General features: G+C 44.7%; 1 protein-coding gene across 5 annotated transcripts in view; it reads left to right on the plus strand.

The window, feature by feature from the left end:
* uros (uroporphyrinogen III synthase) overlaps positions 1-8427 on the plus strand; it is a 66076-nt gene extending 57649 nt beyond the window's left edge. For all 5 annotated transcript variants that reach the window (XM_072479218.1, XM_072479217.1, XM_072479220.1 and 2 more), the window contains 2 exons: positions 4166-4264; positions 6259-8427. In XM_072479218.1, coding sequence (XP_072335319.1) covers positions 4166-4264; positions 6259-6378 — 219 coding nt within the window. In that variant the 3' untranslated portion in view covers positions 6379-8427. The remainder of the gene's footprint in view (positions 1-4165; positions 4265-6258) is intronic.
* The last annotated feature ends 8327 nt before the right edge of the window (positions 8428-16754 follow it).

Genomic DNA, 16754 nt, shown 5'->3' on the forward strand with positions numbered 1-16754 from the left:
AAGACCTCAAATAAATAGTTTCATTCTATCCTATTGAATTTCTCTGCATCCAGAGAAATAATCACCTCCATTTCAGTAGATGGAGAGGGGGGCAGAACCCCCTTGAGCAGCCTTCAGACATTGGCCGACAGTTGGCTCCCCTTGATAAATCCCGTCTGCTCTTCCGAAATGGTGACTGGATGCCAGGACTCATACGCCTCATGAATACCTTCACTCGCAACTTTGCATCTGCATTCAACAAAGAGATGGGGCGCTACAACGCATACTCCACCGGGTCTTTATCCTCCTTTAATATCAAGGAGATTGTCGCCTGCACTAAATAGGCTGACAACATCCTCGAGTCAGAGAGTCCTCAAACATCTCAAGCAGCACGGGGTCAGCAATCCAGCAAACCTTTTGTAAAAGTTCATCGGGAACGTGTCCGATCCCAGCGCCTTCCCTGGCTGCATCAAACTCATACCCTCCTTAGTCTCCACCAGAGTCTGAGGAACTTCCAAATCCTCCGTCCCCTCTTGCTCCACTACCGGAAAGGCCAAACGTCTAAAACCTCTCACATTGATGACTCATCCTCCGGGGGTTCCGACTCATACAGGTTCCGATAGAATGCTTCGAATGCCCCATTTATCTTGGGTGGGGTGAAAACCAGTCAACCCTATCCTTGACTGGCACTATTTCCTGAGAGGCTGCCTGCTGCCTCAGCTGCTGGGCTAGCAAGCGACTAGCCCTTCTCCGTGTTCATAAAGAGCCGCCAGCGAACATTGCAGCAAGCACACACCCTGTCCGTAGATAGAAGCCCAAACTCCAACTGTGGCTTCTTCCAAAAGCCAGCAATTCCGGTGTCTGATCAAGTATTCACGGTCTACCTCTAAGATGGCATCCGCTAATCTCTGCCTCTCTGCCCTTTTGCTCTTTTCCTTAAGCATCTTAAAGGAGATAATCACCCCTCTGACGACCACCTTCAGCACCTCTAACATGGAAGAGGAAATGTCCTCACTCCTATTAAAGCTCAAATATTCCTCGATGACAGGAGATCCTCTCGCACAAACCGTTATCCGCCAACAGCGAAGTATCAAACCTCCAAAGAGGGTGCTGAGCAGGACTCGAACCAACCATCATGTCTTCATATTGTTTCTGAGTAACCTGACTCCACCACCCCTAGCAAGGACCTACCTCTCACAAAAACGTCAATCCTAGGATAAACCTGGTGGACCTGAGAGAAGAATGAGAAAGCCTTCTCCCTCAGGTTCTCCAAGGGTCAGCTCTCCCCATCTGCTCCATGAAGGTCAACATAGCCTTCGCCATCCCAGAAGGTGTTAGTACCTTAGGTCTCAATTTATCCAGTTGTGGGTCCAAAACGCAATTGAAGTCCCATGATCAGTATAAATCCAAATCTGAGATCAGCGACAGCAATATATTAGTGAAAGTTGTGTCTGCACCCGCTAACAGCCCACTGACCATAACATACCTCCCATTCAGCGCTGTCAAAATCCTTCGCGCTGAGAACGCTACCCTCCTGCTGATCAGGGTCGCAGTCCCCGGGCCCTGCCATCGATCCCTGAATAAAACACTTGCCCCACCCAGCCCCTCCATAATCCTATCTGGTCTCCTATTTGCAAATGGTCTCTTGTAGCAGCAGCACATCAGCCTTCAAAGTCTTAAGCTGCGTAAACAGCCTAGATCTCTTAACCGGGCCACTGAACCCCCTCACATTCCATGAGGCCAGCCAAATAGGGGAAATGTCCACCCCCTCTCCCACTGGACCGGTCAGTCATTCACGTTCTGTGAGGCAGTCCAGCAACCCTCCAGGAAGGGTGGATACCAAAATTCCGAAGTACCAAACTAGCCCCTTTCGTCCACAACCGATTTACAAATTCCAAGTAAGAACAAGAAAAACAGTAAACTTCTTATATAAAGCAACAAACAGCCCCACCTATGCCTCTTCAATCATGATTAAGAATGAACAGACAAATAGAAAAAAAGACAAAAAAAACCCAAGCGACACCTCCCCCCTTTCGAAACTCGTTCCCTTCAATTCGGATACAATTATTTCAACCCCAGTCCCTTCCTTTGAATGAATGCCTCAACTTCCTCTGGGGTCTCAAGTGATGATGTTCATTCTCGTAGGCCACCTAAACACGTGCAAAGTAAATCGTGCCAAACCGAACTTTCTTGCGATACGGTACCACCTTAGCTTTTTTAAAAGCTGTGTGGGTGGGGGCGCTATTACCTCCTTCCTCACCATCTTCCAAAGCACCTGCGGCATTAATGTTGTCAGGATTTGGGCCCTCCAACCCCACCGGCAATCCAACCACTCTCAAATTCTGACTTCTCGACTGATTTTTGAGGTCATCTATCCTAGCCTTCAGAATCTTATTATAGGTCGCCACTTTTGCCATTTCCACTCCCCTGCCAGTATTCTGGTCGATCTGCCTTGACAGAGAACCCTTACCTGCTGCAGCTCCGCACCCTGCTGCTTCACCATCTTGTCTTCTTGGCAAGGGCCCCTCGGATCGAGGAAATCGCCTTCTCAAGATCCCCCCAAACTTCTCTGTGCAGCATCTGTGACTCAGCAGCCAAAATCTCCATGGTTAATGGAGTGGCACCTAGCACTGTGATTGTCTCTGCTGCCATTTTATTTTCACTCAATGCACTCGAGGTCTCCGATTTTGAAGTGGTTTCTTTCTTCTTTTGGTATCTGGTTTGATACCTATTCCGCATCCCCTTGCTGTAGGGGGCTTAAACAAACAAATTAGAAAGTTTTGGGTGCAAGTTCCAAGCTCAAAATGGATAAGATTGCAATCCTGGCGGGAGCTCCTCCATGTGCGGCCACTCCACTACATGCTGCATCGCAAGTCCTCGGAACGCCTCATTATCAAGGCCATCCACAGTTTTAAGGGAAGTATTAACTCTGCCTGGGAATATCAAAGAGGGATTCCCCAGTACACCAAATCCAAAGCTGGGGAACTCAGAAGTTACGGCCCAATGTCACCCAGATATTCTAGTACATTTATAATGGCAAAAACAACACTGTTCATTTTATTCACTGATTAGGATAATTGATGTAAGATTTATGTTAGTTTTGATTTTATTCATTTCGGGGATGTTGATGTCACCAGCTAGGCCAGCACTTATTGCCCATCCCCAATTGCCCTTGAGAAGGTGATGGTGAGATGCCTTCTTGAACCGCTGTGCTCCCTGTGGTGTTGGTACACCAATAGCGTTGTTAGGCAGGGAGTCCCAGGACTTGGACCCAGCAAAAGTGAAGGAACAGTGATACATTTCCAAGTCAAGATGGTGAGTGTCTTGAAGGGAATCTTCCTGGTGGTGGTGTTCCCATGCGTCTGCTACCCTTGTCCTTCCAGATGGTAGCAGTCGCAGGTTTGGAAGGTGCTGCCTAAAGAGCCTGTAGTGCATATTGTAGATGGTACATACTGCTCCCACTGTTTGTCAGTGGTGGAGGGAATGAATGTTTGTGTATGGGGCAACCAAGTGGTTGCTTTGTCCTGGATGATGTCCAGCTTCCTGAGTACTGTAAGAGCTGCACTCATAGAATCATAGAATCCCTACACTGCAGAAGGAGACTATTCGGCCCATCAAGTCACCGCTAACCCACTGAAAGAGCACCCTATCCAGGCGCAATCCCCCACCCTATCCCTCTAATCCCACCTAATCTTTGGACCCTAAGGGACAATTTAGCACTGCCAATCCACCTAACCTGCACATCATTGGACTGTGGGAGGAAACCGGAGCACCTTGAAGAAACCCACCCACGAGAAGGACGTGTAAACTTCACACAGTCATCCAAGATCAGATTTGAACCTGGGTCCCTGGTGCTGTGAGGCAGAAGTGCTACCGACTCATCCAGGCAAATGGAGAGTCTTCCATCACAGTTCTGACTTGTACCTTGTAGATGGTGGACAGGAGGTGACTCGCAGCAGGATTCCAAGACCTGGCTTCGTATTGTAGCCACAATATTTATATGGCTAGTCCAGTTCAGTTTCTGGTCAATGGTAACCTCCAGGATGTTGTTAGCGGGAGATTCAATGATTTTCTCTTGTTGGGGATAGCGTGAATGTTACCAGCAAGTGATTTACTTTCTGTTGAAATTTCAATGTTTGAAACTGACGAGTAAAAAGCTTTAATCTATTTTCCATTTTTCTTCAAGGGAATCCCAGAAAGTATCACCTTTTTCAGTCCATCTGGTGTCAAGTTTTGTCTGCACACTATTAAAAAATTGGCAGGAGAATACATTGATAGAATTAAGGTACTATTTTTGTGAAATACCTCGCATGTTCCATTTGAGTGATTTTAACCCCAAAATAAAGCTAATAATGGAGGATAACGTAGGGCCGATTCAACAATTGCATGTTTATAGAGCCTATCCTTGGACTGTGGGAGCAAGCTGTAAGCAAGCCCAAGCTTCCGATTCATAATACATTAAATTCAGTAACATTTTCTAATTTTTTTGAGCTGGAGCCCACAGTGTATTAGATCACTTAATTTTATTCAATTTTCAAGTTAATCCCACACCAAAATCAGCAATCTCCTTCAGTTGTTCACTCTTTCAGCACAAATTTCTCATTTATAATAAGCAGTACTGGGATCCCTTGGTCTGACTCTTACAAAATGAATTCTTAGCTATATACGTGACAGTTTAGTATTGCATTGAAAGTATTTTCTTTGTACTTCTCACAGAGCTGTATCTGAATTATTTGATGCTGGGGTATACTACTGGGTTTCCCACTGCAAGACCATTTTTTGCAACAAAGTTTTCCTACAACCTTGTTGTTAATGTCAAATGCTTAATTAGCATGCATAGTTCTATTTCACATGACTATGGCAGTTATTCAAAAGGAAGAAGAGTTCATGCAAATGCAGTCAATACAGGTGTGATTGCTCCACAGGTGTTGACACCCATTTGGTCTCAATCTAGGAGCCAATTCTTCAGTTATTGTCACACCTAATGAAATCTCTGAAGAGGCCTGCCTCCACCACTTGTGCTTCACACATGAAACTATCTTTGAGTTATGCCATTCCCCAAGCCTGCTTTACAAAGTCTACCACAGGAATAGTCTGCTTTTGACTCGATGTTTCCATAACCTTGTATTCTACAAACCCAGATCCTTTGTAACCAGCACTGATGCCATTTACCACATTAGTCAGCCTTCAGTGCCCCATTGACGGTTTAGCTCAGTCTGCTGAACAGCTGGTCTGTGATGCAGAGCACGGCCAACAGCACGGGTTCAGTTCCAGTACCACTGAGGTTATTCATGATCTCAATCTTGCCCCTGCCTGATGTGTGGGTATCATCAGGTTAAATCACCACCAGTCAGCTCTCCCCACTCAAAGGGGAAAGCTTATGGTCATCTGGGACTATGGACTACTGAAGGCAAGTGCCAGAAGTCTTCTTTGTTAATGATAACTGTCTTCACATGGAAAGGTGATTACAATATGAAAAGATGCAGACCTTAATCAGTTGGCGAAGCTTCCAAAAGTACAAGGCGTAATAACAACATACACCTTTTTCCTTGCACTAACTGCTACAGTCCCCTAACTGCCACTTCAGTTTTCTAAGGACTGTCTGGATCAGGTATGTGTAGCATCCGTGCCTCATCTGTATATCCATTTGGAAAGCGCCTGTTTATAAGTGTCTCTTGCAAGTGATATGTGGGAACAGGCACTTGGCCACTACTTAGGTATGTGATCCCCATCATCAAGGTTTTCCTAAGCTAACACCTTTACCTCCAAGACAAAAATGAAAGCCTTGTATATTGAAACCCTAGATTTCAATAGCAGAAATAACAGTGTTTGTGAGGGATAATGCACATGTGCTCTGTCTCAGGAACTCCATCCCCCTAACTTTCTCCCAACACTTTCACTTCCCCCTGTCCCCATACAGATGCTTGTTGAGTTACCACTGGCTCTGTGGTGGTCTGCAAGTTTCCCCATTTCTTTTGTATGGGTGAGCAGGTGTCAAACCAGCACTTTTGCAGTTTATGATATACCATGGAGGAAATTTTGAACATTCTCAAAGGATTGCCTAAGTGCTTATTTATGAGCTCCCTTGTAGGAAGCACTTTAAGTTAAATGTCTGTTCAGGTTGTTCATGCTTCTCTATAATTATCTTTGCTTGACCCTTTTTATCTGAACCATGTGCCTTGCCAGGTAGTTCCTCCTAAACTACCAGTTAAATAGAGTGACGGATTTTATATTCTTTCAGCTATATTAGGACATTTTGTTTTATTTTTGTCTTTACAGTTTGCAGCAATAGGACCAACAACAGCTGACGCCATGGCAACAGAGGGACTGACTGTGAGCTGTACCCCTGAAAAACCTACCTCACAAGATCTGGCAGCTAGCATAAGAAGGGTGCTGTAAGAAAACACAGAGGATATATTTGTAAAGAGTTGCTTATTTCTTATGGATAAAATATTTACTTAGTTATCATCCATTCTTGCTTTAGATTGTAGCTTTGTGATTCCTTTCTTTATAAAATCACTTTAGAATCATGACAGATCTCTTTGATTTTAAGCAATTTGTAATTGGTTCAAGAAAATCTGTGGCAGTGTATTTTCTTAACATGGTTTTGTAAAAGCATTTATATATGTGAATCTATTGGAATTTGTTTGTTGGTTAGTCACACTGATACAAAGATTTTTTTAAAATTTAGAGTACCAAAATCATTTTTCTTTCCAATTAAGGGGAAATTTAGCGTGGCCAATTCACCTACTCTACACATTTTTAGGTTGTGGGGGTGAGACCCCGCTGACACGGGGAGAATGTACGAACTCCATACGAGCAGTGACCCAGGGCCGGAATCGAACCCGAATCGTGAGGCAGCTGTGCTAACCACTGCACCACCATGCTGCCCAACACTGGTACAAAGATAGAAGAAATCCCTTTACAGTACACCATCTTTTAACATATATTTTTCTAGACAATTTTGAGAAAATTAATGTGAAAGTCTTGTAGTGCTGTACTATTACAAAAATAATTGCCAGTATTTTATGATCATAAGAGGAATTTTGGAGTGATGTAGATAATATTTCAAGGAATTATGTATGAACTATTTCTCCATACAGAAGAGAATGTAATTCAATTTGATGGTAAAATATTTAAATTATACTTATTCAGCTTGCAACTTCTATGCATTGATATTCAAGGTAAAACTCTAAATTACAGCCAGCCACTGTGATTGATGTGATTAATTGTTTTCAGGGGCACAATATAACGGGACAAAAACAGAGTCCCATTTCGGATGTGTTTTGCGGGGTGTTCCTCGGTACCTGCATTGCTATTTAACGGCACTTTGACATTTTTGTTGGCTTTGGTGAGGAACATCCAGCCGAGGTCGCACTTACATTATTTCCTGCACTAACGAGCTCAGCTCGCCAGTGCAGAAAGTGCATTTGAGGCACCAATTTCTAATGCTGCCCCAACCTTTCGGCCCCCCCTCATCCACCCCACCGTGGTCTCCGGACCCCCACTGCACTCAACATACCTCTTATGGGGTCCTCGTCTCCCCATCCCACCTCTTAAGAGCAAGGCATCCTAGTCTGATCACTGGCACGGGCAACCTGGCATCCGGGCACTATCAGCCTGGCAACTTGGAAGTGCACTGCCAAGCTGTCAGGCTGGCTGTACCAAGGTGCCTGGGTATCAGCATGAGTATCAGCGAGGGTACCACCCTGCCCACAGCCTGACCATTCAGGGGTCTTGAATGGCCTGAGAGACCCCCCCACCAAGGTGCTGGTTCGCCTGGTCGACGTTTGTGGAAACCAGAGGTAAACAGCGCCATGGCGAGATCTCCCAGGCGAGGCCGTTAGTCCTCAGGTCTCGGGAGAATGTGGCGCAGATATATTTTAATGAGCCTAATAGCGAGGACATGGTCCAGATCATGACATCTCGCGTGATTTTGTTAAATCTCTCAAAGGTGTTTCAAGCATTGCAAATCTTGTGAGAGGCCTCTCACAAGATCCAACGGCCTTGTCGCGTCACCAAGCCTGGTGCGGTGAGGCAATTAAATCACACCCATTGCCTCTGTTTTGTCTTTGGAATGGCAACGAGAGCAAAGATATTCCTGGGTTATTTTTATTTACCATTACCATTCATCTCTACATTGTCCTGTAAGTTAGTGAATGACCAGTAATCGTCTGGTAAATGAGCAGCATCTGCTATGTTTGCAAAAGTTAATTTGACTTTTGAGTCTGGTATTGCTGCAGTTATTTTGCATTGTGTCACTTTTTAATTAATCCTGAGCAATATTTCTCTTTCAAATATAGTTTGGATTTTAAAGGACCAAGAAGACCGCAGGCTTGTAGTCTACATTCTTTGTATTTGCTTTGCCAACGGTAGAACCAGCTAGGACAGTTTAAAACATTCCATGACTATGTCATAATGGTGAGAAATTAAAAATCATGTAATCAAGTGAAATATTCACTTGCTTTCACTTAATTTTAATGAACCTAGCTCATTGCTTACAGTCTTATTATTCAGTTTGTCAAGTGCTATTTGTTCATCAGTTCGATAAGAGAATCATGAAGTGCACCTTGGATACTTTACAATGGTCTGGATTTTGCAGTGGGGAAAATGGAAGCTTTGCTGTTGTTACTCAACTGAAACTGACAGCAACTTCAGGAGTCCACACATGCACAGAATAACGCAGAGAGCCAGAAGATGCTGTCAGATTCTACGCCACTCAGTGGGTGAGGCATCCCCAGACTGCAATCCGTGGGAAATTTTACAAATTGACAAACTTCCACCCTTATCCTGTAAATCTTACTGTAAAAAGATTGAAAAAGTTACACCTTGCTAATTGAGATATAACTATGTTTTTACAAGGGTACTAACTCCATAATTACTGCCAAATACCCTGAAAGAGAGTATTTGCCCTGAAAAAGGACATTTATATTTGTAGAATGTTAAATTTCTTCTTTGTAAAAAATGCCTTGTTTAAAACATATTTAAGGTTTACATAGAACATAGAACAATACAGCGCAGTACAGGCCCTTCGGCCCACGATGTTGCACCGAAACAAAAGCCATCTAACCTACACTATGCCATTATCATCCATATGTTTATCCAATAAACTTTTAAATGCCCTCAATGTTGGCGAGTTCACTACTGTAGCAGGTAGGGCATTCCACGGCCTCACTACTCTTTGCATAAAGAACCTACCTCTGACCTCTGTCCTATATCTATTACCCCTCAGTTTAAAGTTATGTCCCCTCGTGCCAGCCATATCCATCCGCGGGAGAAGGCTCTCACTGTCCACCCTATCCAACCCCCTGATCATTTTGTATGCCTCTATTAAGTCTCCTCTTAACCTTCTTCTCTCCAACGAAAACAACCTCAAGTCCGTCAGCCTTTCCTCATAAGATTTTCCCTCCATACCAGGCAACATCCTGGTAAATCTCCTCTGCACCCGCTCCAAAGCCTCCACGTCCTTCCTATAATGCGGTGACCAGAACTGTACGCAATACTCCAAATGCGGCCGGACCAGAGTTCTGTACAGCTGCAACATGACCTCCCGACTCCGGAACTCAATCCCTCTACCAATAAAGGCCAACACTCCATAGGCCTTCTTCACAACCCTATCAACCTGGGTGGCAACTTTCAGGGATCTATGTACATGGACACCTAGATCCCTCTGCTCAGCCACACTTTCAAGAACTTTACCATTAGCCAAATATTCCGCATTCCTGTTATTCCTTCCAAAGTGAATCACCTCACACTTCTCTACATTAAACTCCATTTGCCACCTCTCAGCCCAGCTCTGCAGCTTATCTATATCCCTCTGTAACCTGCTACATCCTTCCACACTATCGACAACACCACCGACTTTAGTATCGTCTGCAAATTTACTCACCCACCCTTCTGCGCCTTCCTCTAGGTCATTGATAAAAATGACAAACAGCAACGGCCCCAGAACAGATCCTTGTGGTACTCCACTTGTGACTGTACTCCATTCTGAACATTTCCCATCAACCACCACCCTCTGTCTTCTTTCAGCTAGCCAATTTCTGATCCACATCTCTAAATCACCCTCAATCCCCAGCCTCCGTATTTTTTGCAATAGCCTACCGTGGGGAACCTTATCAAACGCTTTGCTGAAATCCATATACACCACATCAACTGCTCTTTGTTTATCTTTATTTTAAGTTATATTTTAATCCATCCTAATCATTTATTTTGTTATCTGAAAACATAATTTAAAAGTGAAAATTCTGGGATTTAAGTTTAATGTGTGTGCATACTTTAATGTGATTGGATGCTTTTACTAACTACTACTGACATCCCTGCTGCTCTAAGCCATGACATCACTTTGACTTGGTGCTAGATTTAAACTGCCACGTCCCTAAAATCTCTCGGGGTGGAATTTAACGGAAACATTTAGAAGTTCATTTGTGGCGGGTTTTTCAGGGCCGGCGAGTTCCCCACCGCTATCAAACGGCACTTAGTCACTTCTTTGGGCCTGGAGAGTTTCTCTTCGGTTTAGCCCACACTTCAAATTTTTTTCAGCACTGGGGAGCTGAACTCCGAGGTTAGGCCACCATTTTCAAAACATGCCCCAATCTCTAAATGAGCTTGTGGGTCCCCCATACCCCCCACCCATGGGCAATGTCACCCCCCAAACACATGGGCATTACACCATAACCCCCCCCCCCCCCCCTGCCCCGGTGAGAACCTGAATTGCACCAGCATGTTCTGTATCGTTGCCTTTATAGCATTTAGTAACCAATGCCCATTGTCATTTTCCAAACTTAGTAAACAAGAAGACAAAATTGTAACACACTGTTGTAATTTTAATCCCCGGCAACAGGTAGGTCTGGGTTGTGTGAGAGGTTCAAATTTGGAAAATTTCAAACACAGCACAAACCAGTCTCAAACCCATCCATTTTCAGTTTAAACAGAATTGAGACAGGTGGCAAGCAAGCAATTTGCTCACAGAAGGAACACCAGTCCAGTAAATCTTGAAAGGGGATTGTGTGCCTCCTAATTTGCAGCTCTTTTACTTGTAAACCACTTTGGCCGAATTTCCAAGATCATGGGAACACAGAACATAAAAGGCAGAGCTGTAGTCGGGAATGGCTGCGTCTGTCAGTTTAAAAGCTCTGCTCAAGGGCCAACTCCTGCGACGGTGATGGGCTCCACACGAGCAGGACTGAAACCAGTCATACCACAACCATGACCAAAACACCACTCTTCCCTGTGGCCCTGACCATGATCTCCACTTTCCCACTTGCCCATGATTTTCCCTACTTGCTCTCTATTCCTTTGTTGCAGCCTTTGCCACAGGCTTTTCTGCTCAATAGTCAGTTGACCGCACCATTCTCTTCCAATATCTTTCTACTGTCAACCAGTTGGGCAGGACTTGTTTTAGATGGGGAGAGGTGGTGTGACAACTTTTCCCCCTTACCTCACCTCTTGGTTGGCTGCAACAAGATGTATTTGGACGAGTGTTTTAACTTTTTTTAATGCTGCGTTACGACTGGGTGAGGAGGGTCAAACTTCCTTATATTCAGCTTCCTGGGTTGGTGAAAAGAAAAGTTTTAAAATTTATTTTCAATGTAGATGCCTTTTTTAATCCAAATGTATTTACTTTTTAATAAGCAGCCAATTACACCAGATTATCCCGAGTCAAAGAAAGGACAGGTTTATTCGCTACTAAACCCAAGGAAACATAATAAAAGATGTGATGACACACACAGACACACACATAGATGTAAGAAGTAAGGAAAGTTACAGTCCAAATAAAAGAATATATAATCAAATCCTTTGCTTGTCCTTGAGACATAGATCGTTGAATATTGTGGCTGTTTGATGTTAACTACTTCCCTTTAAAATATTGAAGGTGAATTGAAGTCCAGGGACTGCATATTGCTGAAGACACGTTGCTTACTTTTAATTCTGTCTCTGAGGAATCAATGGGCTCTTTCCAATGGACAATCAATCACTGTCTCTTGGGGTGGATTTTATACTGTAGAGACAGAGCTTTTCTTAAGAGAGCAAAAGAGAGAAATTCCTTACTGCTCGCTTCAGCCGCTTTTCCAGGTGACTTTGATAACTTGACAGAACGGTGGCTCAGTGGTTAGCACTGCTACCTCACAGCGCGAGGGACCCGGGTTCAATTCCGACCTTGGGCCACTGTCTGTGTGGAGTTCATACACTCTCCCCATGTCTGTGTTGGTTTCCTCCGGGTGCTCCAGTTTCCTCCCAAAATCCAAAGATGTGCAGGTTAGGTGGATTGGCCATACTAAATTGCCACTTAGTGTCCATGGATGTGCCGGTTGAGTTACGGGGTTATGGGATAGGGCAGGGTGGACATGGGTGGAATGCTCATTCGAAATGTCGGTGCAGACTTGATGGGCTGTAGGGATTCTATGATTCTCTCTATGTCTGGCCTGGCAAAACTTGCTCTTAAATAAACATGTCTATATATTCCCAAACAGGAATTTGATTAACGTCTTGCAACCATTTTTGTAGAACAAGTAATTATATGTTGATCTTTTATCTCAGAAACGTTTAGCACATTTCAAGATAGTAGAAACCAATCAGGAGATGGAATTGTTTCATCCTCCACAGGGTATGTCTGTTTGGTGTATCTGGCTGGTTAGCAGTTTCCATTGTATTTATTATTGCTTAAAATTCAGCATATTGCATTTTTAATCTTTTCCTTAGTTAAAGTTTAGGATTTGATGTCTAGGTTTCTTTTGAAATGTCTCTTTCTTCATACTTCCTTTTGAAGGGGGTTCTTGTTTATTTTTCTCACTTCCGCCTTGGAAGGTGGTCTTGCATTTTTAAAGCAGTTTACTGCCTCATTTTGTAAAGTATCAGATTTCCAGTCAGTTGAAAGGTTTTTAATAATTATTTTTGAAAAATAAAGAGACATTTTTGTGAAAAATGTGATGTTAAAGGACAGACACGAACGGGCCTTCTTGTAAGTTTAAATCAATAAAAGGGTAAACATTTATTTATAAATGTCACAACACTCATCTATGCTGTGACAAGAGATGGCATTATATATATTTTGAGGGCGCAATTCAACAGGAACATTTACGGTTCCCTTTAAAATATTGAAGGTGAATTGAAGTCCAGGGACTGCATATTGCTGAAGACACGTTGCTTACTTTTAATTCTGTCTCTGAGGAATCAATGGGCTCTTTCCAATGGACAATCAATCACTGTCTCTTGGGGTGGATTTTATACTGTAGAAATGTCGGTGCAGACTTGATGGGCTGTAGGGATTCTATGATTCTCTCTATGTCTGGCCTGGCAAAACTTGCTCTTAAATAAACATGTCTATATATTCCCAAACAGGAATTTGATTAACGTCTTGCAACCATTTTTCTAGAACAAGTAATTATATGTTGATCTTTTATCTCAGAAACGTTTAGCACATTTCAAGATAGTAGAAACCAATCAGGAGATGGAATTGTTTCATCCTCCACAGGGTATGTCTGTTTGGTGTATCTGGCTGGTTAGCAGTTTCCATTGTATTTATTATTGCTTAAAATTCAGCATATTGCATTTTTAATCTTTTCCTTAGTTAAAGTTTAGGATTTGATGTCTAGGTTTCTTTTGAAATGTCTCTTTCTTCATACTTCCTTTTGAAGGGGGTTCTTGTTTATTTTTCTCACTTCCGCCTTGGAAGGTGGTCTTGCATTTTTAAAGTTACGGGCGCTTTTGGCAGGGTATTTTGTGGCTTGTTTATTGACGCCAGGGTGGTGTTTGTGTTTTTAGACAGGGTGCTGGGATTTGAAGGATTTCGGAAGTGGGGACAGTGTGGAAGGGAGGGCGTGTAGAGGGGTCATTTCCCAATGACCATGTTGGAGAGATCACAGCCCATATTCAATGGCACATGGTGGCAAAAATGGGCCCCCACGAGATTCTCGGCATTACTGGCCCCCTCACTGTCTGATTTTCCCAACGCGTGCCTCAGCAGCTCGCCGCTAACAAGGGGAGCTGCTTTTAAACACTCTCTCACCATTCACTTCCAGTCAACACACAAGCATAGCCACATATAAACCTGCTCCTTGCTTTGGAGATGGCAACATGGCCAGGCTTCTCGACATTGAGGATCTTTAAGACAAATTCAAAGATGACAAACAATGCTTGGAATGCGAGCATTAGCAGGTGATTAAATCTTTACAGATCCAGAGATGGGGTAACCCCAGGTTAAAGAGGTGTGAATTGTATCAAGCCAGGACAATTGGTAGGATTTCGCAGGCCAAATGGTGGGGGATGAATGTAATGCGACATGAATCCCAGGTCCCAGTTGAGGCAGCACTCATGTGCGGCCGCACTCCAAGGCGGCCTTCAGGACGCGCGACAACGCAGAATCGCCGAGCAGAAACTTATAGCCAAGTTCCGCACACATGAGTGCGGCCTCAACCGGGAACTGGGATTCATGTCGCATTACATTCATCCCCCACCATCTGGCCTGCGAAATCCTACCAACTGTCCTGGCTTGATACAATTCACACCTCTTTAACCTGGGGTTACCCCATCTCTGGATCTGTAAAGATTTAATCACCTGCTAATGCTCGCATTCCAAGCATTGTCTGGCATCTTTGAATTTGTCTATATATGTGTTTCTGGAACATACCTCTTCATTCACCTGAGGAAGGAGCAGCGCTCCGAAAGCTAGTGACATCGAAACAAACCTGTTGGACTTTAACCTGGTGTTGTAAGACTTCGTACTGTGCTCGCCCCAGTCCTTCGCCGGCATCTCCACATCATAATAAAAGGGAAAGGGCCAAGATAGGCGGGGTGGAGTCCCAGAGATTTGAGTCCTCACCCACCATGAGGGTTTGTCCGAGGAGACAGCAGTCACCGACAGCGAGGTTGGCCTACCAGAGAGGTGAAGATCCACTGCCCCTTCACTCGGATGACCTGTCTCAAGTGAGAAGTTTGTGTCAGACAAAGTGATTCTTTCCTCTCAACGATCACATGTCCATTGACTCGTAGGATCTCCATCTGATGAGGGCGGGTCTTCCGGAGTCATCCGTCCTCCTGTCGTCATCCCCCCCTTCCCCCCCCCCCCCCCCCCACCGCCACGCAAGGGACCACCTCTGAGGAAAGCTCCTAAGAGATCACCATTGAGGCGTCACAGCTATCACCCACAACTTCCATCATCACAGAGACACACACCTCTGTGTCAATCTGATGAGCATCATATACTCGCTGATGCATAATCAGGTGAATGCAGGAACATCCAAAGGAGACAGCAGTTGGAGGTCTGCAGTGTCCAAGGACATAACTGTGTCCCAGACAGATGCCGAGCCTCTGGACAGGTGTTCTGGGAAGGTGCGCCCTGTGCACCACTTTTAGTTGTGTTAGGTTCAGCCCTGTGCATGTGGAGGTGAAATTTGCCCTGTGCATTGCTTCAATCCAGAGTCCTCCCCCTATCCCTTTGCGGGCAGCACGGCAACATAGTCATTAGCACTATGGCTTCACAGCGCCAAGGTCCAAGGCTCGATTCCGGGTATGGGTCACTGTCTGTGCGAAGTCTACATATTCTCCCCGTGTCTGCGTGGGTTTCCTCCGGGTGCTCCAGTTTCCTCCCACAAGTCCCAAAAGATGTGCTATTAGGTCATTTAGACATTCTGAATTCTCCCTCGGGGTACCCGAACAGGTGCCGGAATGTGGCGACTAGGGGCCTTTCACAGTAACTTCATTGCAGTGTTAATGTAAGCCTACTTGTGACAATAAAGATTATTATTATTGTTCTTCCTCCCAAGTTTTCTTTTTCTCATCCAGGAGTGAGCGTACCTCATAACAATTGTCCATACATGTCTGCACAGTTCCCCTCCCCAAGCTTGCCTGCATTTGGTAGTCTTTCTAGCAGTGACTCTCCTGGAATTTGGGGATATGTTGTTTCCTTAGCTCGTTCCCTTTCGGGAGCTGTAACTTCTCGGTGAGTTCCTCCAGGGTTGCTACTCTACCGTCCATGTACATGTCCCTAACCGTCAATGTCCCCTCATCCTCTCCCCACCTTTTGAGGAAGGCGTCCATTATTGCAGGAGTGAATCTGTGATTATTACAGATGGGGGCCATGGTGAACATTTTGGTTAGTCTGAAGTGCTGTCTCATTTGATTCCATGTTCGGAGCATGGCCACTGTTACTAGGCTTTTCGAGTATCTGGCCGGGGTGGGGTGGGGTGGGGGTAATGGGAGTGCAGTTGTGGCTAGCGCTCGGGGGGGGGGATATCCCTGCACAGGAACTCTCCTCCATCCTCACCCACTCCGTTCACAGTTCCTTGACCCATCCACGTACTCTTTCTGCAGTGGCCGCCCAGTGGTAGAACTGGAGCTTCGGGAGAGCCAGACCTCCCACATTTCAGTAAAAAGAATTATTAATTTTGCTTCCAATTTCCACCCCTCTATCACCTTCACATGATCCATCTCCGACCCTTCTCTTCCTTGACCTTTTTATGTCAATTTCTGGGGATAGACTGTCCACTAGTATTCATTACGAACCCACTGACTCTCACGGCTACTTCACCTGCAGCTCTTCACACCCCACATGCTGTAAGGACTCAATCTCATTCTCCCAGTTTCTTCGCCTCCGTCGTATCTGTTGCGAAGATGCCACTTTCCAAAAGGGTGCTCTGACATGTATTCATTCTTCTTTAATCGTGGTTCCCATCTCCCACATCTCTGCTTTCACCCCTTCCCCTCAATCCCAGAACCAGGATAGGGTCCCCCTTGTCCTCACTTTTCACCCCACAAGCCTCCACATTCAAAGAACC

This window comes from Scyliorhinus torazame, chromosome 16 (genome assembly GCF_047496885.1).
Source record: "Scyliorhinus torazame isolate Kashiwa2021f chromosome 16, sScyTor2.1, whole genome shotgun sequence".
Lineage (NCBI taxonomy): Eukaryota > Metazoa > Chordata > Chondrichthyes > Carcharhiniformes > Scyliorhinidae > Scyliorhinus > Scyliorhinus torazame.